The sequence below is a fragment of the Nyctereutes procyonoides genome, unplaced genomic scaffold (genome assembly GCF_905146905.1).
Source record: "Nyctereutes procyonoides isolate TBG_1078 unplaced genomic scaffold, NYPRO_anot_genome, whole genome shotgun sequence".
Lineage (NCBI taxonomy): Eukaryota > Metazoa > Chordata > Mammalia > Carnivora > Canidae > Nyctereutes > Nyctereutes procyonoides.
Genome location: NW_026575030.1, coordinates 31,436,047 through 31,459,464, shown reverse-complemented (window position 1 = coordinate 31,459,464; position 23,418 = coordinate 31,436,047). Strand labels below are relative to the sequence as shown.

Genomic DNA, 23,418 nt, shown 5'->3' with positions numbered 1-23,418 from the left:
ATGTACACAGAGTTATAGTTTATACTCATTTTAAACCTTTCTAGGTATTGCAAATGACTGTCCAAAGAGATTGAACTAATGTCACTCCTGTTACTGGTTTTTTGCTGTTTAATTGTTCCTCTAGTGACTAGGAACTTCTGGAGGCTAAAAACTTTGTTTTATTCATTTTTGAATCCCCAGTCCCAACTAAACTACCTAACAAGTACTACTAGTTGGAGAAAATGTGTCTCATATATGAATATATGAACTGTAGGAGAAAAAACATATTAATTACTGTTTCCTAAAAGCTTAAATATTGCTTTCAAGTTAATTTATCTATTTTGAACACTAACTCTTCTTTTTAAAATGAGCATTTCTCAGTAAGTAATTTAAATCGTTTATATTTGTTTCCAGGTAATAAATGAAGGAGATTCAAGCTTTGCCACTGAGCCACAGGAAGAGATAGAGGAGAATCCTAGCCCAGCTGTGGATGAAAATAATATAGTGTCAGCAAAAAAACAGGGGCCGAATTTACATAACTGGAGCAGTGACTGGGGCTTTTGGGTAATATTTTTTACTTCTTATATGTTAATTTTAATCTTTAATCCAAATTTTCTTCAAATTTATAGCAATTCATATAATACTTACGTTGTCTCATTAGCTTCTAGATTTCAGATCTTGAAGTTTTAGACCAGAGTCCAAGATACTTCTGATAATGCTTTCCTTTGGCCACTAGAATGCACTGTTGTCTGGTTTGTGGGAGAGGAATTATCTGCTTCAGTTTCCCTGGGAGAAAACTATACCACAGAATTGGATTCCACTTATGTTGTTGTTCACTGTATTGGCAAGGGACTAACGTTATGCAGGAACCATATTTCTAAACATTACTGAGAAATGAGCCATTTTACATAATTTTGATTTAAATAATTAGTTTCAGTACCTAAAGGAAATTTAACAGTGTTTGACCTATAGTATATAATAATTAAACAGTGTTTGACCTATAGTATATAATAATTATAAGGTAAATTTTAAAGTTAGGAGTTTCATATTCTGTTTGCACTGTACTTTCTTGTTTGCATAACCTGAATATGGCTCAGGTTTCCCTACTGTAAAATGAGACTCCTGCTTGTTGATTAGGTGCATAGAGTCTTTTGGTAAGACCAGCATTTCTATTGCTATATGAATCCTAGCATTTATTATCTTAAAAGGCTTGTTCTAAATCTAGCAATTCCTATGAGATTTATGAGATATTTGACAGAATCAGCTATAATGCAACTATAAGTGAAACTTATATAAAATTATAAGGCATTTATAGTTCCAGTATTAATTCATTAGAAAGCTAATCTCTTGGCAATTAGGTATACTTGGTAGCAAATTTCTTATAATTTTAGAGTAGCCTAAAAAAAGACACGATATTAATAGGTTATAAAGATTAGTACAAGTACTATTATTCTGTTCATAAGTAGTAGTTCAATTATTGAATATTAACATGAATAGCTGTTTCTTTTTTTAAATATTTTATTTATTTATTCATGAGAGAGAGAGAGAGAGAGAGAGAGAGAGAGAGGCAGAGACACAGGCAGAGAGTCCCATGTGGAACTCGATCCTGGGATTCTAGGATCACGCCCTGAGTTGAAGGCAGCACTAAACCGCGAGCCACCCGAGGTTCCCATGAATAGCTATTTCTTAATTTCCTATTAAGAAACGTAACATAAGTTTTTAAAAACATTTTCTAAGGAAAATGTTTAATTGCTAAGAAACATAGCAAATAACTACACATCCTGAAAATTATGTCTTCTATATCAATTATATTATTTTTGGTTACATTCAGAGACAGTTTATGACTATTATAGTGTTTTGGCCCTTCTGCACTATGATTTCTGTATCTTTGTTATAGATTGGAAAACCTTTATAGTTCCAAAGGCTATCTACAGGGCTCAGTAGTCACTGTGGTTATTCTTTGGCAGACTTAAAGCAAAAAGAAGGGTAAAGCAAGAAAAGGAACAAGCAGGGAAATGAGGATTTAGTAATAGGAGAGAGGAAAAAATATGTATGTGTTCTAAAGCTTTGCAACTCCCAAGTGTAGAATGTGGGGCCAACAGACTTGGCATCACCTGTCAGCTAATTAGAAATGCAGAGTCTTGGGGCCCAGCCTCAGACCTACTGAATTAGAATCTTTATTTTACAAGAATTCCAGGCGATGTGTATGCACATTCACCTTTGAGAGGTTCTTGTTCAGAGTGTTTGAAGGTCTGCTTTAGCTCGTTTAGTTCACTATGCTGATTACAAGTACGTTATTTTGAGGAATTTTTTAGAGGAATTTTTATAGGAATTCACATGAAATAGATTTAAAGATAAATACAACATCTTAAAAGTTTTACCGACTTTTTCAGAGGTCACTTACCCAGAAACTGTACTATCAGAACTGAGAAGCAAACAAAAACAAGAAAAGCCTGAACAGTTAAAATCAAAGTTCTTGCTGATGTATCTTGTGGAGGAGAGTTCCTCAAGTCTTCATCTGGAATATTTTTAATAGATCTTTGACATATTTTTATAAGCCTAAATTAGTTGGTTCCTATTTTATAGTTGAATAGAATATTGGAGATAGGGGAATAATTGGTGATAACACATGGACAATAGGACGACATGACATCAGAAGCTCAAAAAGTGAAGCAACCTGGACCTCTTAATGAGGGGGCCAAAGGTCTATGCAGATTACATGGCTCTAATAGTATGGTTATTGGTAGAAGTGATGGTTAAGAAGGCTGCAAAATAATGCACTTTTTCTCTGTCATTTTAAATCCATCTCGTTCTACTGCTGACACCACGCTGTTACTGTTTTCACATTCTTCTGGCAATAAAGTTGGGATTGAATGAGCATAATAAGATGGCTGTGTTCACTGAGGGAATCCAAGATCAACACAAGAAAAACCAATACCAAAGCAGGAAAATATTCATGAGGCACATGACCTGGTAGTTAAACAAAAAATTGAAAAGGTTGTTAGAGCCATTTCACTGGAATACCCAACAGTCTTTTCACTTAGGGAAGGTTTCCACAAAAGGCATTGATAACTTTTTAAAGTTTTGGCCTTTAAAAGAGTTAAGCTGTGAGGACCTGAAAAATTCACTGGTGTAGAATAACTCATATTTTCTGGCTAACTTAGTTGTTCTACAGTAGTGAATATATTTATTTTATTTTTTTATTTTTTCACAGTAGTGAATTTAGAGGGCAGCGTGATATCATTGAATGAATTGGAGATTGGGAACAAAAAAATCTAGGGGAGAGTGTACGCTCTGTCCCTGGTGATTTCACCGTGTGGTGTTCTTGAGTATGTTGTTCAACCTGTCAGGTGCTTCATTTATAAAGTGAGAGATTGGGCCATAGTATTACAACATTGGTGTGTCTTGAATCAATATGAAAAAAAAGGTGGAGGGTGTGTTTGGTTAGCAAATGCTCATAACTTACGTTTCTGATAGCTGTGTGTCAGTCATAAAAAAAGTCTGAGCATATACAGTGGGAGTATGTTACATGGAGAACACCTTTTCCTTAAGAGCGGTTAAAAGAATTGAAAAGTACTGGATCAAAGGACCGTCTATTTGTAATTGGAAAATACGTTTTGATGATTCTCCATAAATAAAAACTGAAAACTTGACAAAATGATACAAGACAGTGAAACAGAGTTTATTAAAGGTTTTTTGCTTCTGAGGCTGGTTTCTTTTTAGACCCTATCCATTTAATCTTCTGCTGAACTGATTGCCTATTAAGTGTCTTTCTGACAGTAGGACTTTATTTATTTGTTTGTTTGCTTGTTTATTTGTTTATTTCCAGGGCAGTTAATAGCTAACAGTAGGACTTTAATTTAAAAGAAGTTGATTAAATCACCATAGCACCTGATAGTGAGATCAACAGCTGCAGATTTTCTATTTCAATCCTGTAATATAGAAATAGGAATCTTGTTATATTTGTTTTCTTTTCTATTTAAAAATGAAAATAGGGCAGCTCGGGTGGCTCAGCGGTTTGGCGCTGCCTTCCACCCAGAGCCTGATCCTGGAGACCCAGATCAGGGAGTCCCACATCGGGCTCCCTGCATGGAGCCTGCTTCTCCCTCTGCCTGTGTCTCTGCCTCTCTCTCTCTGTGTCTCTAATAAATAAATAAATAAATCATAAGAAAAGTCTTAATAACTTTTAAGTCCCAATGGAACAAAAATTATGTGAAAGGAAAAAAAAACTTGAAATAAACTTAATGGCAAATAAATATTTATGCTTTTGCCATTTAACTGTTAGTAAAAATACATAGCAAAAACAACAACAAAACCAAACTCCCAAAACTTATAAGAGAGAAACTCTTTTTTCCCCTGACTAAAATAATGGTATATTCCAGGTGGATTAATGCCCCAAAGGAAAAGCATACAGAGGTTTGCAGCAGATGCACTGATTTAATGTAACTTCTCTTAGTGATGTAGGGCTAGTAACTATTGAGAGTAGAAAAAAGCCTTTGAAATTTTCTGTAGCTTATAATTAGAAAATGACATACACTGGGGTACCTGGGCCGCTCAGTTGTCTAAGCGCCTGACTCTTGATTTCAGCTCAGGTCATGATCTGAAGAGTTGTGAGATCAGACACCACATCAGGCTCCGCACTGGGTGTGGAGCCTGGTTAAGATTCTCTCTCCTTCTCCCTCTGTCCCCAGCACCACCCTCCACACCCCTTGCATGCTCTCTCTTTCTCAAATAAATAAATAAATAAAATAAAAATAAAAAGTATTTTTGTTCTAAAACATTTTAAGAATAAAACAGGCCTAGATTTTGAACTAGTATACTTATGCTTTGTTTGAAAATAGTTTTTCTAGATCATAATCAAGGTTTTTCTAATTATACAAGAAATCATAAGTATTGACTCTATGCTTTATCATCGACTTATAGCATGATGATAGTCGTGTTATTCACAAGTAAACTTTTCTACTTATAAGTAAGGGATAAAACTTGTCACAAACCTGATTTAGAGGTAGGTACATCATGAGGATTAATTAATGTTGTACTGTTAAATAACAAAAACCCAAGAGGATTAATTAGTATATTTGTAACATACTTTGGCAACTTTGGAGAGGCATTTTCTGTAATCATATGTTGTCTTCCCCAGTGTATCTTGAATTTATTCAAGCTAAGAAGGATATTTTAGACTTTCACTTTGGTAACTGATAAGAATAAACTTACTTTCCAATTTCTGTTGGATTTGAAAATCATATTTTATCCAATTAAAATTCAATTATAGAAAGATAGTCTTTAAAAACCTGGATATATTAATACTTTTAGATTCAATAATAAGGAAATAGGAACTAACATTTCTGGCAATATGGAAAGAGGACCATTTAACTTAAAAGCTCTTCTGCTAGGATCCCTGGGTGGCGCAGCGGTTTGGCGCCTGCCTTTGGCCCAGGGCGCGATCCTGGAGACCCGGGATCGAATCCCACGTCAGGCTCCCGGTGCATGGAGCCTGCTTCTCCCTCTGCCTGTGTCTCTGCCTCTCTCTCTCTCTCTCTCTCTGTGACTATCATAAATAAATAAAAATTAAAAAAATTAGAAAAAAAAAGCTCTTCTGCTGCAAAGTACTTACAACTGCTGGATGAAATGTTACAAACATGTTTTTAAAATGAATGTCTGGGCTCACAAAATAGCAAGAGATATACCTAAGGGCTAAAAACGGAGAGGGAACTGATTACCTGAGTTGTAAGCACATGAGCTAATGCTGAGACAGCCCTGAGGAGTTTATTAGCCTCAGTAACAAATGCTTTAATGGCCACCCTGGGATTGGAGATGATTCCTTGGACTTGTATGAATTAGAACTGGGAACTCCTTATAAAGCCATAACTCCTAAAGAGTTATATAGTCTGTGAAAGGTAGACTAGGAAAGAAATTCACTTACATCTGCCCGTTTGAAGACAAGGAAGCTTATTACCTGTCTATAAACTTGTGCTTGGAGTAGTGGGGGAGGGAAATCTTCCTGAGAGTACACAGCTGTAGTCAATTTAGTCATGTAGTCATGAAGTTTTGGGACCTGAATTTAATACTTTATGAGTGAGCAGAAGGAGATTCAATAAATAGCATATTAGACCCTCAAAAGTTAGGATAAAATTACCAGATAAAAGCTATAAAATCATCATTTGATATTAAAGACTTAATAAAATGAATTAAGCATGTGATAAATAGATAAGACCTATTTTTGGACTTTTTTTTAATGGAGAGAGAGAATGTGCGAGCATGTGCAGGGGGAGTGGCAGGGGGTACAGGGAGAGAATCTCAAGCAGAGTTCTGTGCTGCACAGAGCCCAACACAGGACTTGATCTCCTCATGACCCCAAGATCATGATCTGAGCTGAAACTAAGAGTCAGACACTTAAATGACAGCCATCTAGGCACCCCTGGATAAGACATTCTTAAAAACACCATGCAGATTTGGAAAACAATCAAATACAACTTCTAGAAATGGAAAATATGGTCATTGAAATAATTTAAACATTCAAAGGACATAGCTAAAGAGGAAATAGCTAAAGAGAAAATAGCTAAAGAGAAAATCAGTGAACTGATACGTGAGGAAATTATTACATTGTACCACTGAGAGATACAGAAAAATTTGAAAGAGAATGGCTTAAGAGATAAGGAGAAAATTAGAGAAGTCCAATATGAATCTAATAGAAGTTTCAGAAGATCAACATAAAGGCAATATTCAAAAGGAATATGCCTGAAAATTTTCTATTCTTGATGAAAGACCAGAATCAAAAAGTGCAGTGAGTCTCTCACAGGATAAATGAAAAGAATATTGAACAGAGACATTAGTATCAAACAAGTGGCGAAGGCAGATATACATGAATTAAGATAGGAATAGCTTTCTTTAAAAAGTTTATTTATTTTTTAGTCATTTCTACACCCATCAAGGGCCTTGAACTCATGACCCGAGATCAGTAGTTACATGCCCTTCTGACTGAGCCAGCCAGGCACCCCAACAATAGTCTTAATAATTCATTTGAGAGTCTTCTATGCACTAGGCTGTTCTAAGTGTCTCTGCCAGTAGAGCTTCCATGGTGTTGAAAGATGAGTAGATACACATAAACAAATGTGTAATATATGTTTTTGTTTTAAGTTTTTATTTAAATTCTAGTTAACATATAGTATTGTTTTCGGGGTAATTTAGTGATTCATCACGTACATACAATATCCAGTGCTCATCACAAGTGCACTCCTTAATATCCATCCATCATCCACTTAGCCATCCCCTGCCCACCTCCCCTCCAGCAACCCTCAGTTTGTTCTCTATAGTTCATAGTCTCTTACGGGGGATCCCTGGGTGCCGCAGCGGTTTAGCGCCTGCCTTTGGCCCAGGGCGCGATCCTGGAGTCCCGGGATGGATCCTGGAGACATCGGGCTCCCTGCAGGGAGTCTGCTTCTCCCTCTGCCTATGTCTCTGCCTCTCTCTCTCTCTCTGTGACTATTACAAATAAATAAATAAAAATCTTTAAAAAGTCTCTTACGGTTTGCCTGCCCCTCTTCTCTCTTTTTGCAAATGTGTGATATGTCAGGTAGTGACAGAAGGCAAAGAGGACTGTAAGGTTTAGAGAATCACGTGGAAGGGAGTAGCATTTTCAGTTAGGAGGGTCTGGAAAAGCTGCTCTGAGGAAGTGCCATTTGAAAGAGCGGGACAAAAAGAACCCAGATGAATCATGTGAGGAAGAGAAAAGGGAAGTGGTATACTGGGGAAAGGCAAGAGGCAGGAATAAGACTGGCTTGACAGCTTACTGATGGGGTCAGATGTGATGAGTGAGGAAGAAGAAAAAGGTCAAGGATAATAATTCCTCAGTTTCTGATCAGTGCAGATAGGTGCGTAGAAGCATCACTTAGGAGAAGAGAAAAACAGCAGGGAGAAGTAGCTTTGGGGCTTGAGGAAATCAAGTTGGAGATGCATATTTGATATACAAGAAAAGAGTAGTAGGCTGTTGGATTTATGACTTGAATCTCAGGAAAGAGATTGAAGCGGGAAGTAAATTTGGGAGCCTTTGAGTATGGATGCTATTTAAAGACAGATTTATAAAGATTAGATGAGATCACCTAGGGAAAAAATATGGCTAAATAAAAGAAGTGGACTCTCCAATGTTTAGAACCTCTCTTTAATGTTTAGGTGGTGGAGAAGGAACTAGCAAAAGAAATGGATTTGGTTAATGAGATAAAATCTTAGGAAGTGTGGCATCCTCAAAGGCAAATGATGGACGTCTTTTAAGGACAGAATGATCTATTGTGATTAGGTAAAGTAAGGTGAGGCCTAAAAATTGACTACTGGATTTGGAAAGTAGAGGTTGCTAGTGATATTAAAAAGTACGGTTTGGGGCACCTGGGCGGCTCAGTCAGTTAAGCATCTGCCTTTGGCTCATGTCATGATCTCCAGGTCTTGGGATTCCCTGCTCAGCAGGGGGTCTGCTTCTCTCTGTCCTTCTGTCCCTCCCCTCCAGCTCATGCATGCATGCGCGCTCTTTCAAATAAATAAAATCTTTAAAATTTCTCATTGTCCTAGATAATTGAAAGAATATACTTAGGATGGAGTCTTAATTAATATCCCAATAACACATTACTATTTCAATTATTTTCCATATTCTGTCATTTATTAAATATGTTAACCTAGGTTCCCCAACAATGAGAAATTTTAAAGAGCACATAGAAACCATATCTCAAGTAATACAAAAATTCTAGCTCAGCATTCTTTATCTACCTTTCCAAAAAATCTTTTATTATATATGAGACATGAAGTTAGAAGCCATGGCATTGATCCTATGAGCCATATCTAAGAGTGAGTTTCTATTACACTAGTCACATTTTGCTCAATAATTAAATAATTTTACTTTTATTATTTCTCTGGTGATGATGTTATTAATGTAGAGTAGTAAAACTGCCTAAAGATAGTTGGTTGGAGGGAGAACAAAGAAGAATATGAAGATACAAATGGCCAACGGATGCATGAAAACATGCTCAGTGTCACAAGGTATCAGGGAAATACAAATCAAAATCACAATGAGTTATGACCTTGCACTGGCTAAAATTAACAACTCAGGAAACAACAGATGTTGGCAAGGATGTGGAGAAAGGGCTAACCCTCTTACACTGTTGCTGGGAATGCAAACCTGTGCAGCCATTCTGGAAAACAGTATGGAGATTCCTCAAAAAGTTAAAAATAGAACTACCTTATGACCCAGTGATTGTACTTGTAGGGATTTACCCCAAAGATACAAATGTACTGACCCAAAGGGGCACTCGCACCCCAATGTTTATCATAGCAATGTCCACAATAGCCAAACTATGGGAAGAGCTGGATGTCCATCGACAGATGAATGGATAAAGAAGATTTGGTATATATACACAATGGACTACTACTCAGCCATCAAGAAATGAAATCTTGCCATTTGCAATGACGTGGATAGAACTAGAGGGTATTATACTACGTGAAATAAGTCAATCACACAAAGACAATTATCATATGATCTCACTCATATGTGGAATTTAAAAAACAAAACAGGATCATAGGGGAAGGGAGGGAAAAATAAAACAAAACGAAATCAGAGAGGGAGACAAACCATAGACACTCTTAATCATAGGAAACAAACTGAAGGTTCCTGGAGGGGAAGGGAGTGGAGGAATGGGGTAACTGGGGTGGTGAACATTAAAGAGGGCATGATGTAATGAGCACTGGGTGTTATATAAGACCGATGAATCAATGACCTCTACCTCTGAAATTAATAATACATCTATGTTAATTGAATTTAAATAAAAATATTTTTATAAAGAATATGGAGAATGACCTCTGAATCCGCTTTAAAAGCTCTTTAGACATTGCCACTTCTTACGAAGAATTAACACATTTATTCTAACCCTACAAACTTTCTCCTTCTTTTATTTTTTTTTACTTTTAGTTTGAGATAATTTTATATTCACATGCAGTTGTAAGAAACAATACAGATAACCTGTATCCTTTAAACAATTTTCCCCCAATGATAATGTGTTGCAAAAGTATATACAATATCGCATTGATACACATTGATATCACATTGACACAGAACATTTTCATTATAGCAAGAATCCTCTTTATAGACATAGCTTTTTTGTATAGTGTCCCCTCTCCCTACTCAACCCTTGTCAACCACTAATCTATTGTCCATTTTTATAATTATGTCATTTCATTTTTTTAACCAATTTCTATTTATTTATTTATTTATTTATTTATTTATTTATTTATTTATTTATTTTTATTGGAGTTCAGTTTGCCAACATATAGCATAACACCCAGTGTTCATCCTGCCAAGTGCCCCCCTCAGTGCCCGTCACTCAGTCACCCCAAACCCTCGCCCACCTCCCTTTCCACTACCGCTTGTTCATTTCCCAGAGTTAGGAGTCTCTCATGTTTTGCCACCCTCACTGATCTTTTCACTCATTTTCTCTCCTTTTCCCTTTATTCCCTTTCATTAATTTAATTATGTCATTTCAAGGATATTATGTAAATAGTATTATACAGTAGTGACCTTTTCCATTTTTACTCATAATTCCCTGGAGATCCATCTATTTTGTTTTGTGTACCAAGAGTTCATTCCTTTTTAAAGTTTATGTTTGTATGAATATGTGTGTGTGTGTATATATATATATATATATGAATGTATGTACGTATGTGTAGATATACATATATATGTACATATGTGTTTTATTTTTAAAGATTTTGTTTGTTTATTCATGAGAGACACAGAAAAAGAGTCATGGCAGAGGGAAAAGCAGGCTCCCTGTGGGGAGCCTGATGCGTGGGACTCTATCCTAGGACCCTGGTATCATGACCTGAGCCAAAAGCAAGATGCTCAGCCACTGAGCCCTTCAGGTGCCCTATATGTATGTTTTAAAGTAGTCTCTGTACCCAGTATGAGGCTCAAACTCATGACCCAGAGATCAAGAGTCTCACCCTCTTCCAGCTGAGCCAGCCAGTGCCCGAGTTCATTCCATTTTAATGCTGAGTAGTAGTCCATGGTCTGGATGTACCACAGTTTTAACCATATACCCAATGAAGACCATCTGGGCTATCTCCAGTTGGGGGCTATGATGAATAAAACGGCTATAGATATTCTTGTACAGGTTTTTGTGTGATATGTTTTCCTCTCTAGGGGTATGTATCCAGGAATGCAATTGCTGCAGCATCATTAATAGTTGCATATTTAGTTTTTAAGAAATTGCCAATATGTTTTTCAGAGTGGCTTTACCATTTTACGTTCCGACCACAGTCTATTCAGTTTCTCCATATTCTTGCCTTCTTGCTGAGTGTTTTTATCATGAAAGGAGCCCTTCCGTGTAAATTTTGGAATCATCTTGTGTCAGATATTTTTTAGGATTTTTTTTAGGATACCATTTTAATTCTTTTTGATATTTCCATTCTGGTGCTCTTAATTTCTTCTTGTGATTTTGAATAACCATGCTGTCACATTTCTTTGCAGCCTGACGGATTCTTTTTGCAATTCTTTAAAGTAGGTTTGCTGTTTCCATTGTTTATGAGGAGAAGTCCGCCATTAATTGTACTGTTTTTTAATGATTTTTAAAAATTTATTTATTAATGGGAGACAGAGAGAGAGAGACAGAGAGAGAGAGAGAGAGAGAGAGAGAGAGAGAGAGAGAGGCAGAGACACAGGCAGAGGGAGAAGCAGGCTCCATGCAGAGAGCCTGATGTGGGACTCGATCCCGGGTCTCCAGGATCACGCCCTGGGCTAAAGGCAGTGCTAAACTGCTGAGCCACCCGGGCTGCCCCAATCATACTGGTTTTTACCTGTATGTGTGAGTCATTTTTCTCCTGCTGTTTCCATGTTCTCCCTTGTCTTTCAAAAGTTTAACTATGATATAGGTTTTTAAATTTTTAAAATTTTTTAATTAAAATTTTTTTTCAATTTTAATCTACTTTATATATATGTTTTAAGATTTATTTATTTGCTTTAGAGAGAGAGAGCACTCACATGAGTTGTGTAGGGGCACAGGGAGAGTGGGAGAATCTCAAGCAGACTCCCTGCTGAGCGCAGAGCCCAAAGCCTGGCTCTATCTTGTGACCCTGAGATCATGACCTGAACTGATATCAGGAGTTGGGCACTTAACTGAGTCAGCCAGGTATCCCAGAATCTCTTTTCTTTATCCTACTTAGTTAATTGAGCTTCTTCAATTTATCAATTAATGTTTTTCCTCAGGTTTTGAAAGTTTTAACTGTTGTTTCTTCACATGTTTTTCTGGGGATGCCTGGGTGGGTCAGTGGTTGGGCGTCTGCCTTTGGCTTAGGTTGTGATCCCAGGGTCCTGGGATCGAGTCTTGCATCAGGCTCCCCGCAGGGAGCCTGCTTCCCCCTCTGCCTATGTCTCTGCCTCTCTGTGTCTCTCATGAATAAATACCTAAAATCTTTAAAACAAAACAAATGTTTTTCTTCCTCCTTTTTCCCTTTTACTCTCAGTACATTTATTTTGAATCACTTAATGTTATCTTATAGGTCTCTGAGTCTATTCATTTTCTACAGTCTTTTTCATTTCTATTCAAATTGGATAATTTGTGCTAATCTATCTTTAAGTTCACTGATTCTTTCCCTGCCATATTGAATTTTTTTGTTCCTCTGGTGAATTTTTTGTTTCAGTGAATGTAGTTTTCAACTCCAGAATGTTCTGTTTTTCTTAAAATAATTTTATTTATTTATTTATCTATTTATTTATTTATTTATTTATTTATTTATTTATTTATTTATTTATTTTTCTTAAAAGAATTTAAAAAATATATTTGTTGAGATTCTCTACTTGTTGAATCATTGTCATATTTTCCTTTATTTTTTTTTTAAGATTTTATTTATTTATTTGAGAGCGAGTGAGAGAGACAGCATGAGTGGGAAGGGCAGAGGGAGAGAAAGAATCCCAAGCAGACTCTATGCTGAGTGTGGAGCCCAACTTGGGGCTTGATCCCAGGAGTCTGAGATCACAACCTGAACTGAAACCAAGAGTCGGATGCTTAACTGCGCCATTCAGATGCCCCTTCCTTCAGTTCTTTAAGCATGGTTCTCTTTAGTTGTCTGAACATATTTATAATAACTGCTTTGATGTTTTTGTCTGCTAAATCTAGTATCTGAGGACCCTGAAAGACTCTGTTGCCTGCTTTTCTCTTCAGTATAAGTCACATTTTTCTATTTCTTTGCATGTTTCTTAATTTTTATTAAAAATTATACAATTTAGATGATGTAGCAATTGTGGATTCTGATCACATCCTCTCTACCCCTAAAGCTTGTCATCAGTGGTTTTTGTTTAGTAACTTGCCTAGAGTAAATCTGTGAAATCTATTTCTTCTGTTTCTGCTCACCTTATTGTTGTTGTTTTTATTTTTAAAACTGACTGCCCAGTGGCTACCCCATATGTCAGCCGGTGATTGGTCAGAAATTGTGCTTAAATGCATACAGCCAGTAATATTTTTCCCTTCTGCTGAGAGATCTGTGTATAGGTTGGGGAATGCATTCAATGATCAGGATGTTTTCAAGTTTGTCTCAATTTTTGTTTTCTTGAGACTTATTATGTCTCTAGCCAGGAATGGTGGATAGTTTGGAAACGGTCTAGTCTCTACTACACCCGCATGCAGCTTTTCGTTAGCTGGGAATACAGGGGAAGTTTATCAAGCCCGTTTATGGCTGTCTCTCCTCCAAGATCTCTTTGTTAGGTCCCCTGCTGATCTGCTAGGATGCTTGTTTCTTGGCCCAATTGATATTAGCAACCTCACACTCTCATGGATAGTTTCATAATTTTTCCCTCTTACTTCTGGGCATAGCTTTTCTGCTCTCCACTCTGAATCAACTCATCCATCTCTTTCAGCATCCCCTAAGTTCAGTAGATTTTCATGAACAAATACTTCTTAGTTTATTGTATGGCTTTGGTCAGTTTCCAGTAATTTGAGATGGATATTTTTGACAGTTTTTTTTTCCAGTTGTATGTTTGCTTTTGCAGAGAAAATTTGCCAAACTCCTTACTCCAACATGCAGGGAGCTTCCTTTGCCTCATGTGGTGCTTTTTGAAATGTTTATATGTGGTTTTTCATATAAAAACATATGGAATATTGCATAAAAGCATGTTGTTTTACAGCCCATTTAATTTTATTTTTTTACAGCCCATTTTAAATTTATTTTCTAAGATACTACATTTCAGTTAATCTAATGAAGATTATAATAAAATGGAAATTTAATCTTATTTATTATTGCAGATTTCAAGTTCCACCTATAAAGACAGGAATGAGGAATACAAAAGACAGTTCACACATTTACCTGATACAGAGAAGCTGATAGCAGGTAAAAAAGTTGTAAAAAACACTTTTACTACTTCATTATCAAAATAGAACTGATGAGTGACAACATTTTTAGAAAATTTAAGCCTTTATGCTAGACAGAAGATATTTTTTAAGATAAGCAGCATGTTATTATTCATAATTAGACAATGTAAAACTAAGTTGTAATTTAGGGAGGAGTGATTTCTGACATAAAAATATTAAGTACTAGCTAAAAAAAATAGAACTAAAATTTATTGTCACAATTTCTTCTGGTGGTTATTTCATATGGTTTTGTAGGAGAAGTTTAAATTTGATGTTCAATATATATTACCTTTCCCTGGAAAAATGTACTCCTCAACAGATTATAGAGCAATTTTCTAGGGCTCTATTATTTTTGTATAATCTTTCATTTCTTTAAAAGTTTATTTATTTATTTTTCAGTAATCTCTATACCCATTGTATGGCTTGAAAATATGACCTTGAGATCAAGAGTCACATATTCTTCCAATTGAGCCAGTCAGGTGCCCCTTGTTTAATTTTTCAGATAGATTTTGTTTAAAATGGACTTTTAGAGAAAAAATCTAGCCAATTTTTCTTATAAAAGTACTTAATTTTTGATATAAGCTTAATGCAGATTCTGTATAATCAAAATATAGAACTAGGTTTTAATTTTAGTGTATATTTCACTTAAACTATGTATTCATAGAAATTTCTGATTTCTGGTATTGTTGGGCAATATTCAATACAGTGTAACTGAATTTCTAGATAGTTCAGCTTAGTACCTAAATATCATTATAATGAATTAAAACAACTTCTAAGAACATCTAAAGGAATGCATTCTCATGACAAAATATTCAAATGCTATATAAGGGCATTTAATGAGAAGTGAGTGGTCCTTCTGATCAAGATCACTGCAACATTCATCCTGGACTATATAACCACTTTGAGTAATTTCCTGTGTATTTTTCCAGAAATTTTCTTGTAAGTATTTCAAAAGGCATATATGAATATTCTTAACATAATTTTTTAAAAGATTTTATGTATTTGAGAGAGAGTAGAAGCGGGGGAAGGGGAAAGAGAGGGAGAAGCCAGCGCCACACTGAGCAGGGACCCCAATGTGGCGGCTCAATTCCAGGACCCCTGGGATCATGACCTGAGCCGAAGGCAGACTGAGCCACCTGGGCAACTCCCTAAGAGAGTTTAAATGGGAACATATTATGCTTACTCTTTGAACCTGTTTTTAGTTCCTTTTATTGGCATCACTTAAGGATCCACTTCATTCTTTTAATGCCTACCTGGTATTCAATTAAATGATCTTTGTACCGTAATTTATTTAACAAATCCTTTTTGATGGACATTTTGATTGCTTCTTGTCTTTTACTATTTCTGCTAATGTTACATTGAAGCTTTTACATTTGTTTTGACACATATGTGCACGCATATTGTGGGATAAATTTTATGAAGTGGAATTGTGGCAAAAAGGTAATGAATATTTAAAAAATTTATTGTTGCCAAGTTCCCTCCAAAAAAGGCTACACCAATTTGCATTTTCATTAACAGTGTATGTAAATACCTGTTTTGCCACACCTCGAAACTTTGAGTAAAATTTGTTTGATAGAAATGGTACTTAATATTGTTTAAATATGCATTTCTTTAATTATAAAGGAGGTTGAACATCTATTCATATGTTTATAAACCTTTTGTATTTCTTTTCCTGTGAATATTTCTCTTCATAAACTGCCCATTTTTCTGGTGGTTGTTTGTCTTTAATTTGTAGTAGCTTGCTGGGCATTTAAAAATTAGATCTTAAAAAAAATAAAAAATAAAATAAAAATTAGGTCTTTGTCATGTTTGTTGCAAATGTTTGCTAGTTTGTCTGTTGAAGTCAAATACTTATCATGGAAACCTTTATAAAATTTATTATACTTGTCACTGCCATCTTGAAAGAATTTAATCTGATGATAGTGATATATACTCATTATACAACATTAAAGCTATACAGAAAAATATAAAGCAAACAATTGAAAATTATTAATAATCCTAATACTTTGTTGCTTAATATTGTTTGGATAGCTTTCTAGGTGTTTTTCAGTATGTAAATTTGCTTTCAAAAATTTACATTTTGCAGTTTTTTCTCACTGATAACAATAAACCTGTTCATTATGTGAAAATATAGACTTTTACAAAGTAGAAAACTAAAACCACGTATAATTGTACCAAGCTACAGAGAGAAAATAGTTGATTATCCCATCTGATTAAAAAAAAACACTTGAGAATAAAATTATTCTTTTGCAATGATGTTGTAATTTGCGTCTTACTCTCTTCTCAGCGACAGTTGCCTGCTGTCAGTAAGCTGGTTCAGAAGGGTGATGGAAATTCTTACTGAGCAAAAAAATAAAAAAGAAAAAATAGAATAAAACTATTCTTAAAAGCCAACAGTGAGAACACAAACAACCCACCTTAAAAAATGGGTAGACACTTTACAAAGATATATATGGATGGCAAATAAGCATATAAAAAATGCTCAGCATCAATTATTACAGGGAAATGCACATTAAAAGTCAGGTAAGCTACATGCCGATGAGAATTGCTAAAATTAAAAACAATAACAAAACTGACAACACCAAATGATGATGAGGATGCAAAGCTACAGGACTCTCATACATTAGTGGTGGAAATGCAAACTGGGGCAGCTGCTTTGGATGGCAAGTTGACAGTTTCTTGTAAAGTTAAACATACGCTTAATCATATGACCTACAAATCCTAGTTATTTTTTCAAGTGAACTTTAAACTTATGTTCACAAAAGTCCTGTACATGAATGTTCATAGCATATTTATTAACAATTGGGAATAACCAAGATGTCATTCACCTGGTGAATGAATAAACAAACTGTGGTACATCTATATAATGATATACTATTTAGCAATAAAAAGGAGCAAGCTATTAATATGCACAGCAACATGATGATCTTCAATACATTTTTGTATGTGAAAAAAGTAAAACTCAAGGGTTACATATTTTATGATCCCATTTATATGACATCTGGAAAATGCAAATATATAAGGATGAAAAACAGATCTGTGGGTACTAGGAGGGGAGAGTGATTTCACAAAGGAATTTTTACAGTGATGGAATGGTTCTATATGATACTGGGGTGGTGGTTACATAATTGCATGTTAAACCTTTACAGAGGTAACTTTATTGTATAAAAATTAAATCAAGCAGGATATTAAGAGATCCCGGGTTGAAATGCCATTGGCAAAAAAAGAATCTAACTCTATTATAAATGAGTGACATAATTGTACTCAAGGTGGGTTAGCATATATACATCCATTCCCTACTTCTCTCTGTTGCTAGGGCCTAGAAACAGCAATACCCCAGTAAGCAGTGAGCATGTCTAGGACCCAGATAGTGGTCTCTAAATGCCATTCCCCAATAAAAGAAACGAGAGCTCCTTGAAGAAATGGTCCATTCTGGGGCTGGGACAGTGAAAATACAAATAATTAACTGGAGTATCTTATAGTCTTACTATAGTGCCAGAAAGTGATTTCACAAAGAATTTTTACAGTGATGGAATGGTTCTATATGATACTGGGGTAGTGGTTACATAATTGCATGTTAAACCTTTACAGAGGTAACTTTATTGTATAAAAATTAAATCTTCCTTCCCCTTCCCCCCAGCTAAAGAGACTTTGAATTTAGGGGGCCCTTGAGCCTGGAGAGGCCTTAATCCTGTGAGGAAGTGGGGGGAGCCCCCTCCCACCCCCATCCCCTTCTGAGAGTGGTCAATGTTTACAAGCCCCTGAGCCCCCGGGGCCCAGGGACTCCACCCCCATTGCTGTCCTTTTCCATCCGTCTTCCTGGGCCCCAGCTGCTCTCCCACCCTTCCTGGGTTGGGGTGGGTGCAGGGGCTGTTCTGTACTCCTTGTCTGCCTTGGACCCACAATCTCCCCTACTCCCACCCTATGTGACTCCCCTCTCTTCTACCTGCCCCTGTAAATATTCCCCTTCCCTCAATAAAACTTGGTGTGTGTTCTCCAAAAAAAAAAAAGGAAGTGCTTAAAAAAAAAAAAAAAGGAACCAGTTTGAAAGAAATCCCAATGGTCAAAGACAGAATAATTTGAGCAATAAAATGAATAATTGTAATACTGGATTATAATCTGAAGAATAAAATAAATATCCATTACTCTATATTGATATAAATGCTTAAATAATTAAATGCATGGGAGAGAAGACACAAATTTTCCTCCACTAGTATTCCCAGGTAATTTATGTGCACATTAAAGTTTGAGAAGCTTTGATCTAGGATAACACTAACGTGCCATACCTAATGGTGAAAGCTTACTAGGTTCTTATTCTCTGTACATATAATAATGATGATGAAGAGGATCTCTAAAAAATTTTAACCAATCCACGTGTATTTATACAACTGATTTCACCAATGTGACCTCATGTATAGCATCCAATATGCTGATAATAAACAGGCCACTGGTTTTGCTAATGAAAACCCTTTTTTAATGTGTCTATGCTAATTAGCCAAACATTTGTTGTTGAACAATAATAAAGGTAGCAGAAGGGTTTATAGTAGCTAGCCCCTGAAGGAGTGTAGTACTAATTGAATTGTTAGCTGACCTATCCCAAGTGTGAATCCCTGATTAGGACAACTATCTGTAGAATATTTCTGAACATCTGCTTTACCTGGAGTTCACATTTTTTACTCCTAATATTCATTTGTGCCTTCTTTTTTCTTGCTTAAACTTGGCCAAAGAAAATGTTATGTTGGGGTAATATAATTAAAAAGAAAATATCCAGAAAACTTCTCCACAAAGGTAGAAAAGAGAGAAAACAGTTTTATTATTGAATAAGCATTCAACTGGAATGGGATGTGCATCACAGGTAATCTGTAATAGAGATAGTGAAGAGGGACGCCTGGGTGGCTTAGCAGTTGAGTGTCTGCCTTCAGCTCAGGGTGTGATCCTGGAGTCCCTGAATCGAGTTCCACATCGGGCTCCCTGCATGGAGCCTGCTTCTCCCTCTGCCTGTGTCTCTACTGTTCTCTCTCTCTCTCTTTGTTTCTCATAAATAAATAAAGAAAAAAATCTAGGGATCCCTGGGTGGCGCAGCGGTTTGGCGCCTGCCTCTGGCCCAGGGCGCGATCCTGGAGACCCGGGATCGAATCCCACATCGGGCTTCCGGTGCATGGAGCCTGCTTCTCCCTCTGCCTGTGTCTCTGCCTCTCTCTCTCTCTGTGACTATCATAAATAAATAAAAATCAAAAAAAAAATTTAAAAAAAAAAAATCTAAAAAAAAAAAGAGATTGTGAAGACAGAAAGAAATCTCACTCTTTTATATAACCAAGCAGATACAACCCTTTACACATGTCCTAAAGATAAATGATAACTAGTCCTCAAGTAAGAGGACTTGATAGTACTATTTGTCATACACAGTTCACCATAAATTCACCTGATAATTGGGGCTACTATCTGTGTTAGCTAACTAACTTTATGCAAAGGAAAAATAAATCCATATCTTTATGACAAGAGTTAGTTTTGTAACTTGGAGCAAGATGCCCACGAAAGTTAAGCTCCTACCCTCTTACAGAAACTGGGAGATAAGGTTGCTATCTCTCTTGATGTTTACATTTCAGAGATAGGGCTACTTGGTCCTTGAGAAAACATTCCTGGATTGTAAAGCTGGCACGGAGGCTTATTTTGCTTTTTTTTTTTTAATTTTTTATTTATTTATGATAGTCACAGAGAGAGAGAGAGAGGGGCAGAGACATAGGCAGAGGAAGAAGCAGGCTCCATGCACCGGGAGCCCGACGTGGGATTCGATCCCGGGTCTCCAGGATCGCGCCCTGGGCCAAAGGCAGGCGCCAAACCGCTGCGCCACCCAGGGATCCCTTATTTTGCTTTTAAAAAGATTCACATGTATCTTAAAGGAGCAAGAAAGAACTTACAAATTTTCTAAAGAAAATGGTCAATGAGAAGTGAGTGGGGGAGTCTTTTTCCCATCTTGCACCAAGGAAAATAATTTTTTTTCTTTTTCAATTTGTATTTACCCCTACAGTTGTCTCAGGTAAAAAGCAAACAAAATAACACAAAAAATGTAAAGTATAAAAAAGGAGAATGGTTGGGGCACCTAGGTGGCTCAGTCAGTGGGGTGTCTGACTCTTGATTTTGGCTTCGGTCATGGTCCCTGGGTTGTGGGTTGGAGCCCTACCTTGGGCTCCACACTGGGTATGGAGCCTGCTTGGGATGCTTTCTATCCTTTTCCTTCTGCCCCTCCCTGCTCGCTCTGTCTCTAAAAAAATAGAAAACTAAGAATAAGGATAATGGTTTCTTTTATAATATAAATATTAAATTTGAGAACAATCCTAAAAATGTTCCAGAGAGTCTTTTTTAAAGCAATGTTGGCATTATTGGGCTCCCAAAGATGATTGCTGTTAGAAAAGAATACTTTGGGATGTGTGTTTCCTGATATGATTGTTCAAAAACACATTCCTTTAATTGACTGTTATCTCCCTTATGGATAGATATGCCTAAATTCTTTGATAAAACTCTAAATAGGACATCTTGTTTGTTTATTGTGCAATCTTACTCTAGTAGTATATGGTACTGATTCACTCCATCTGTATTTTCATAACACTTGGTACATATTTCTACTATAAATTTGCTGTGTTATAGTTAATAAAATACAACCTTAAGAATTGGAACCATTCAATTGTTCCACAATTGATTATGTAAAAGCTTGTAAGTTGACATCACAATGACCTATGTTGCTTGGTTAATTAATTTTATTCTAACTTTCTAGTCACTAATTTATAAAGTGATAAAATCCATAAAACAATTTTTGATAAACATTTTCTATTCTATTCTAGATGAATCACATTGTTATTTGACTCAAATCAGGTGGAATATTTGCCTTCTAAAATGATACTTATATGTTTGCTTATCAGTAGGGAAATTGGGAGTAAAAAAAGTAAAATCTCTTGGCTTAAAAAAAATTATTTTCCATTTCCTGAATAGGCCATATTGCTAGGAAGCCATTTTTTTAAAAAAAGTTTTTATTCAGGTATAAGTTTATTACAACAAAATATATCGGTCTTAGGACCCCCCCCCAAAAGATTTATTTATCCATCCTAGAGGTGGGGGGGGGGAGGAGCGGAGGGAGAGGGAGAAAGAGAATCTTCAGCAGACTCCTGAGTGTGGAGCAGGATGTGGGGCTTGATCCCACTATACCAAACTATGACCTAAGCCAAAATCAAGAGTCAGATGTTTAACTGACTGAGCCGGGCAGCGCCCCAGGGAAACCCTTTCTCAAACTACTGAAAAAAGTCTGTCAAGCTATGTCAAATAGTCTTCAGTTAAAATAATCAGTTGGTTGCTATAGCTTTGAGCATAGTTAATATAAAATAGTGCAGTGGTTCTCACAGTGTGGTCCATAGACTAGCAATGTTGGTGTTACCTGGGATCATGTTAGACAAGAAACTACAAACTACATCGCTCTATACGTGTTTAGTTAGAAACTCTGGGGAGGGGCCTAGCAATCTGTTTTTAAATAAGTCCACCAGGTTTTTCTGATCTGAAATGAGAGAAGCATTAAATTAATAAAATGTTTCGGTGGCTTAGATAAAAATTTCAGGACACCTCAAGGTGACCTTTAACCTTTAGCCCAATCCCTGTTTTAGAGATGTGTACTAGTAATGAGTAACTTAATATACTTAACTATTTACTAGGATTTTTGTTTGGGGGCATCTCAGTTTTGTTTTGCTGAAGGAAACATTTTGAAACACTGAATTTCTTGGCTCAGTTTTTAATATCTGCTAGAAATTTAACATAATTAAATTTAAATTTTTTGAGGCTCATAACCTCAATAACTTTTTCCTAAAATTACTAGTCACTTCATATAGTTTTGAAATTTGTCAATTAAACTAAATCTCCTCACGCAGCCCTTTATATCTTGAATTATTGATAATTTAGCCATACTATTTCCATTAGCCAAAAAGCCAAGTCTAAACCATGGTATTAATTTACTGGTGCATAGTGACACTTATCAGAGTACCCCTGATTTTGCTGGATTTTAACACTGAGGTAGAGAGGATCAACTTTGAAACTAATTTAAAATATATACAATTTCTGGAATAATTCTTGTCCCCTTCCTCACCCTTTTCCAATGTGTAATTAATTAATCACTAATTTCCCATCAGTACTACCTCTTAAATATCTCTGAATTTAATTACTTCTTTCTCTTAATACTGTCATCTCTTGGTCTGAGCCACTGTCAGTTTTCCCCTGGACTTCCGATTCATAGTTATCTGAATCCATTCTCACAGAGTGAAAAAATTAGTCCTTAATAATATACATCTGATCATGCCTGTTCCACTTAAAATTCGTCAATGTCAACAAAACAAAACAGAACAACTGTCAATGGCTTCTTTGTAAGGTCTACGGTCTACTATAGCCTGTGAACCTTCCATGACCTAGTTTCTTCTGCTTCTGTAGCCCAAGATCTTTGTAAAGTTGCTCAAATGTGCTTTTTCTTTCTACCACACAGTCTTTGCACATACTCTTTCCTCATGGTGCAGCTGAGCGTTTATTGACCTTTAGTTCTCAGTTTAAAGACTACTTTTTCTGGAGAACTTCCTGATATACTCTCTCCCTGCCCGATCCTCTCCTACGTGTTTACTCCTATTATATTCTCTTACACCTGTCTCTCCACTTTGATCATTATACTTATTTTTGTATTTGTTTATTGTATATCTTCCCTTCTAGACTGTGTTCTGCGAGGACAAGGTCCATTTTTGGTAACACTGGTTTCCAGCAAAATATCTGGTATATGGTACCAAAGTATCTGAGTGAAGTGAGTGAATCGACCAACAATAAACAAAGAGTGATGACTTTCCATGTGTTAAAGTAAGATAAGATTATAAAATTGCCAGATTTTTGTGAATAAGCTGTTCCTTCTTCTTGTGTATCTAGATTATGCTTGTGCTCTTCAGAGGGACATTTTGCTGCAGGGACGTCTATATCTTTCAGAAAACTGGCTGTGTTTCTATAGCAACATCTTCAGATGGGAAACTACAGTAAGATTTATTTTGAT

General features: G+C 36.1%; 1 protein-coding gene and 1 non-coding gene across 2 annotated transcripts in view; both read left to right on the top strand.

Annotated features, from left to right (window-relative positions):
• GRAMD1C (GRAM domain containing 1C) overlaps positions 1-23,418 on the top strand; it is an 88,294-nt gene that overhangs the window by 5,273 nt on the left and 59,603 nt on the right. The window contains exons 2-4 of the mRNA XM_055316302.1: positions 394-543; positions 14,253-14,337; positions 23,298-23,401. Of these exons, the coding sequence (XP_055172277.1) occupies positions 394-543; positions 14,253-14,337; positions 23,298-23,401 (339 nt within the window). The remainder of the gene's footprint in view (positions 1-393; positions 544-14,252; positions 14,338-23,297; positions 23,402-23,418) is intronic.
• Positions 16,606-16,704, top strand: LOC129504065 (small nucleolar RNA SNORD16). Its single transcript, XR_008663299.1, has one exon. It is a non-coding gene; the product is annotated as a small nucleolar RNA SNORD16 (small nucleolar RNA).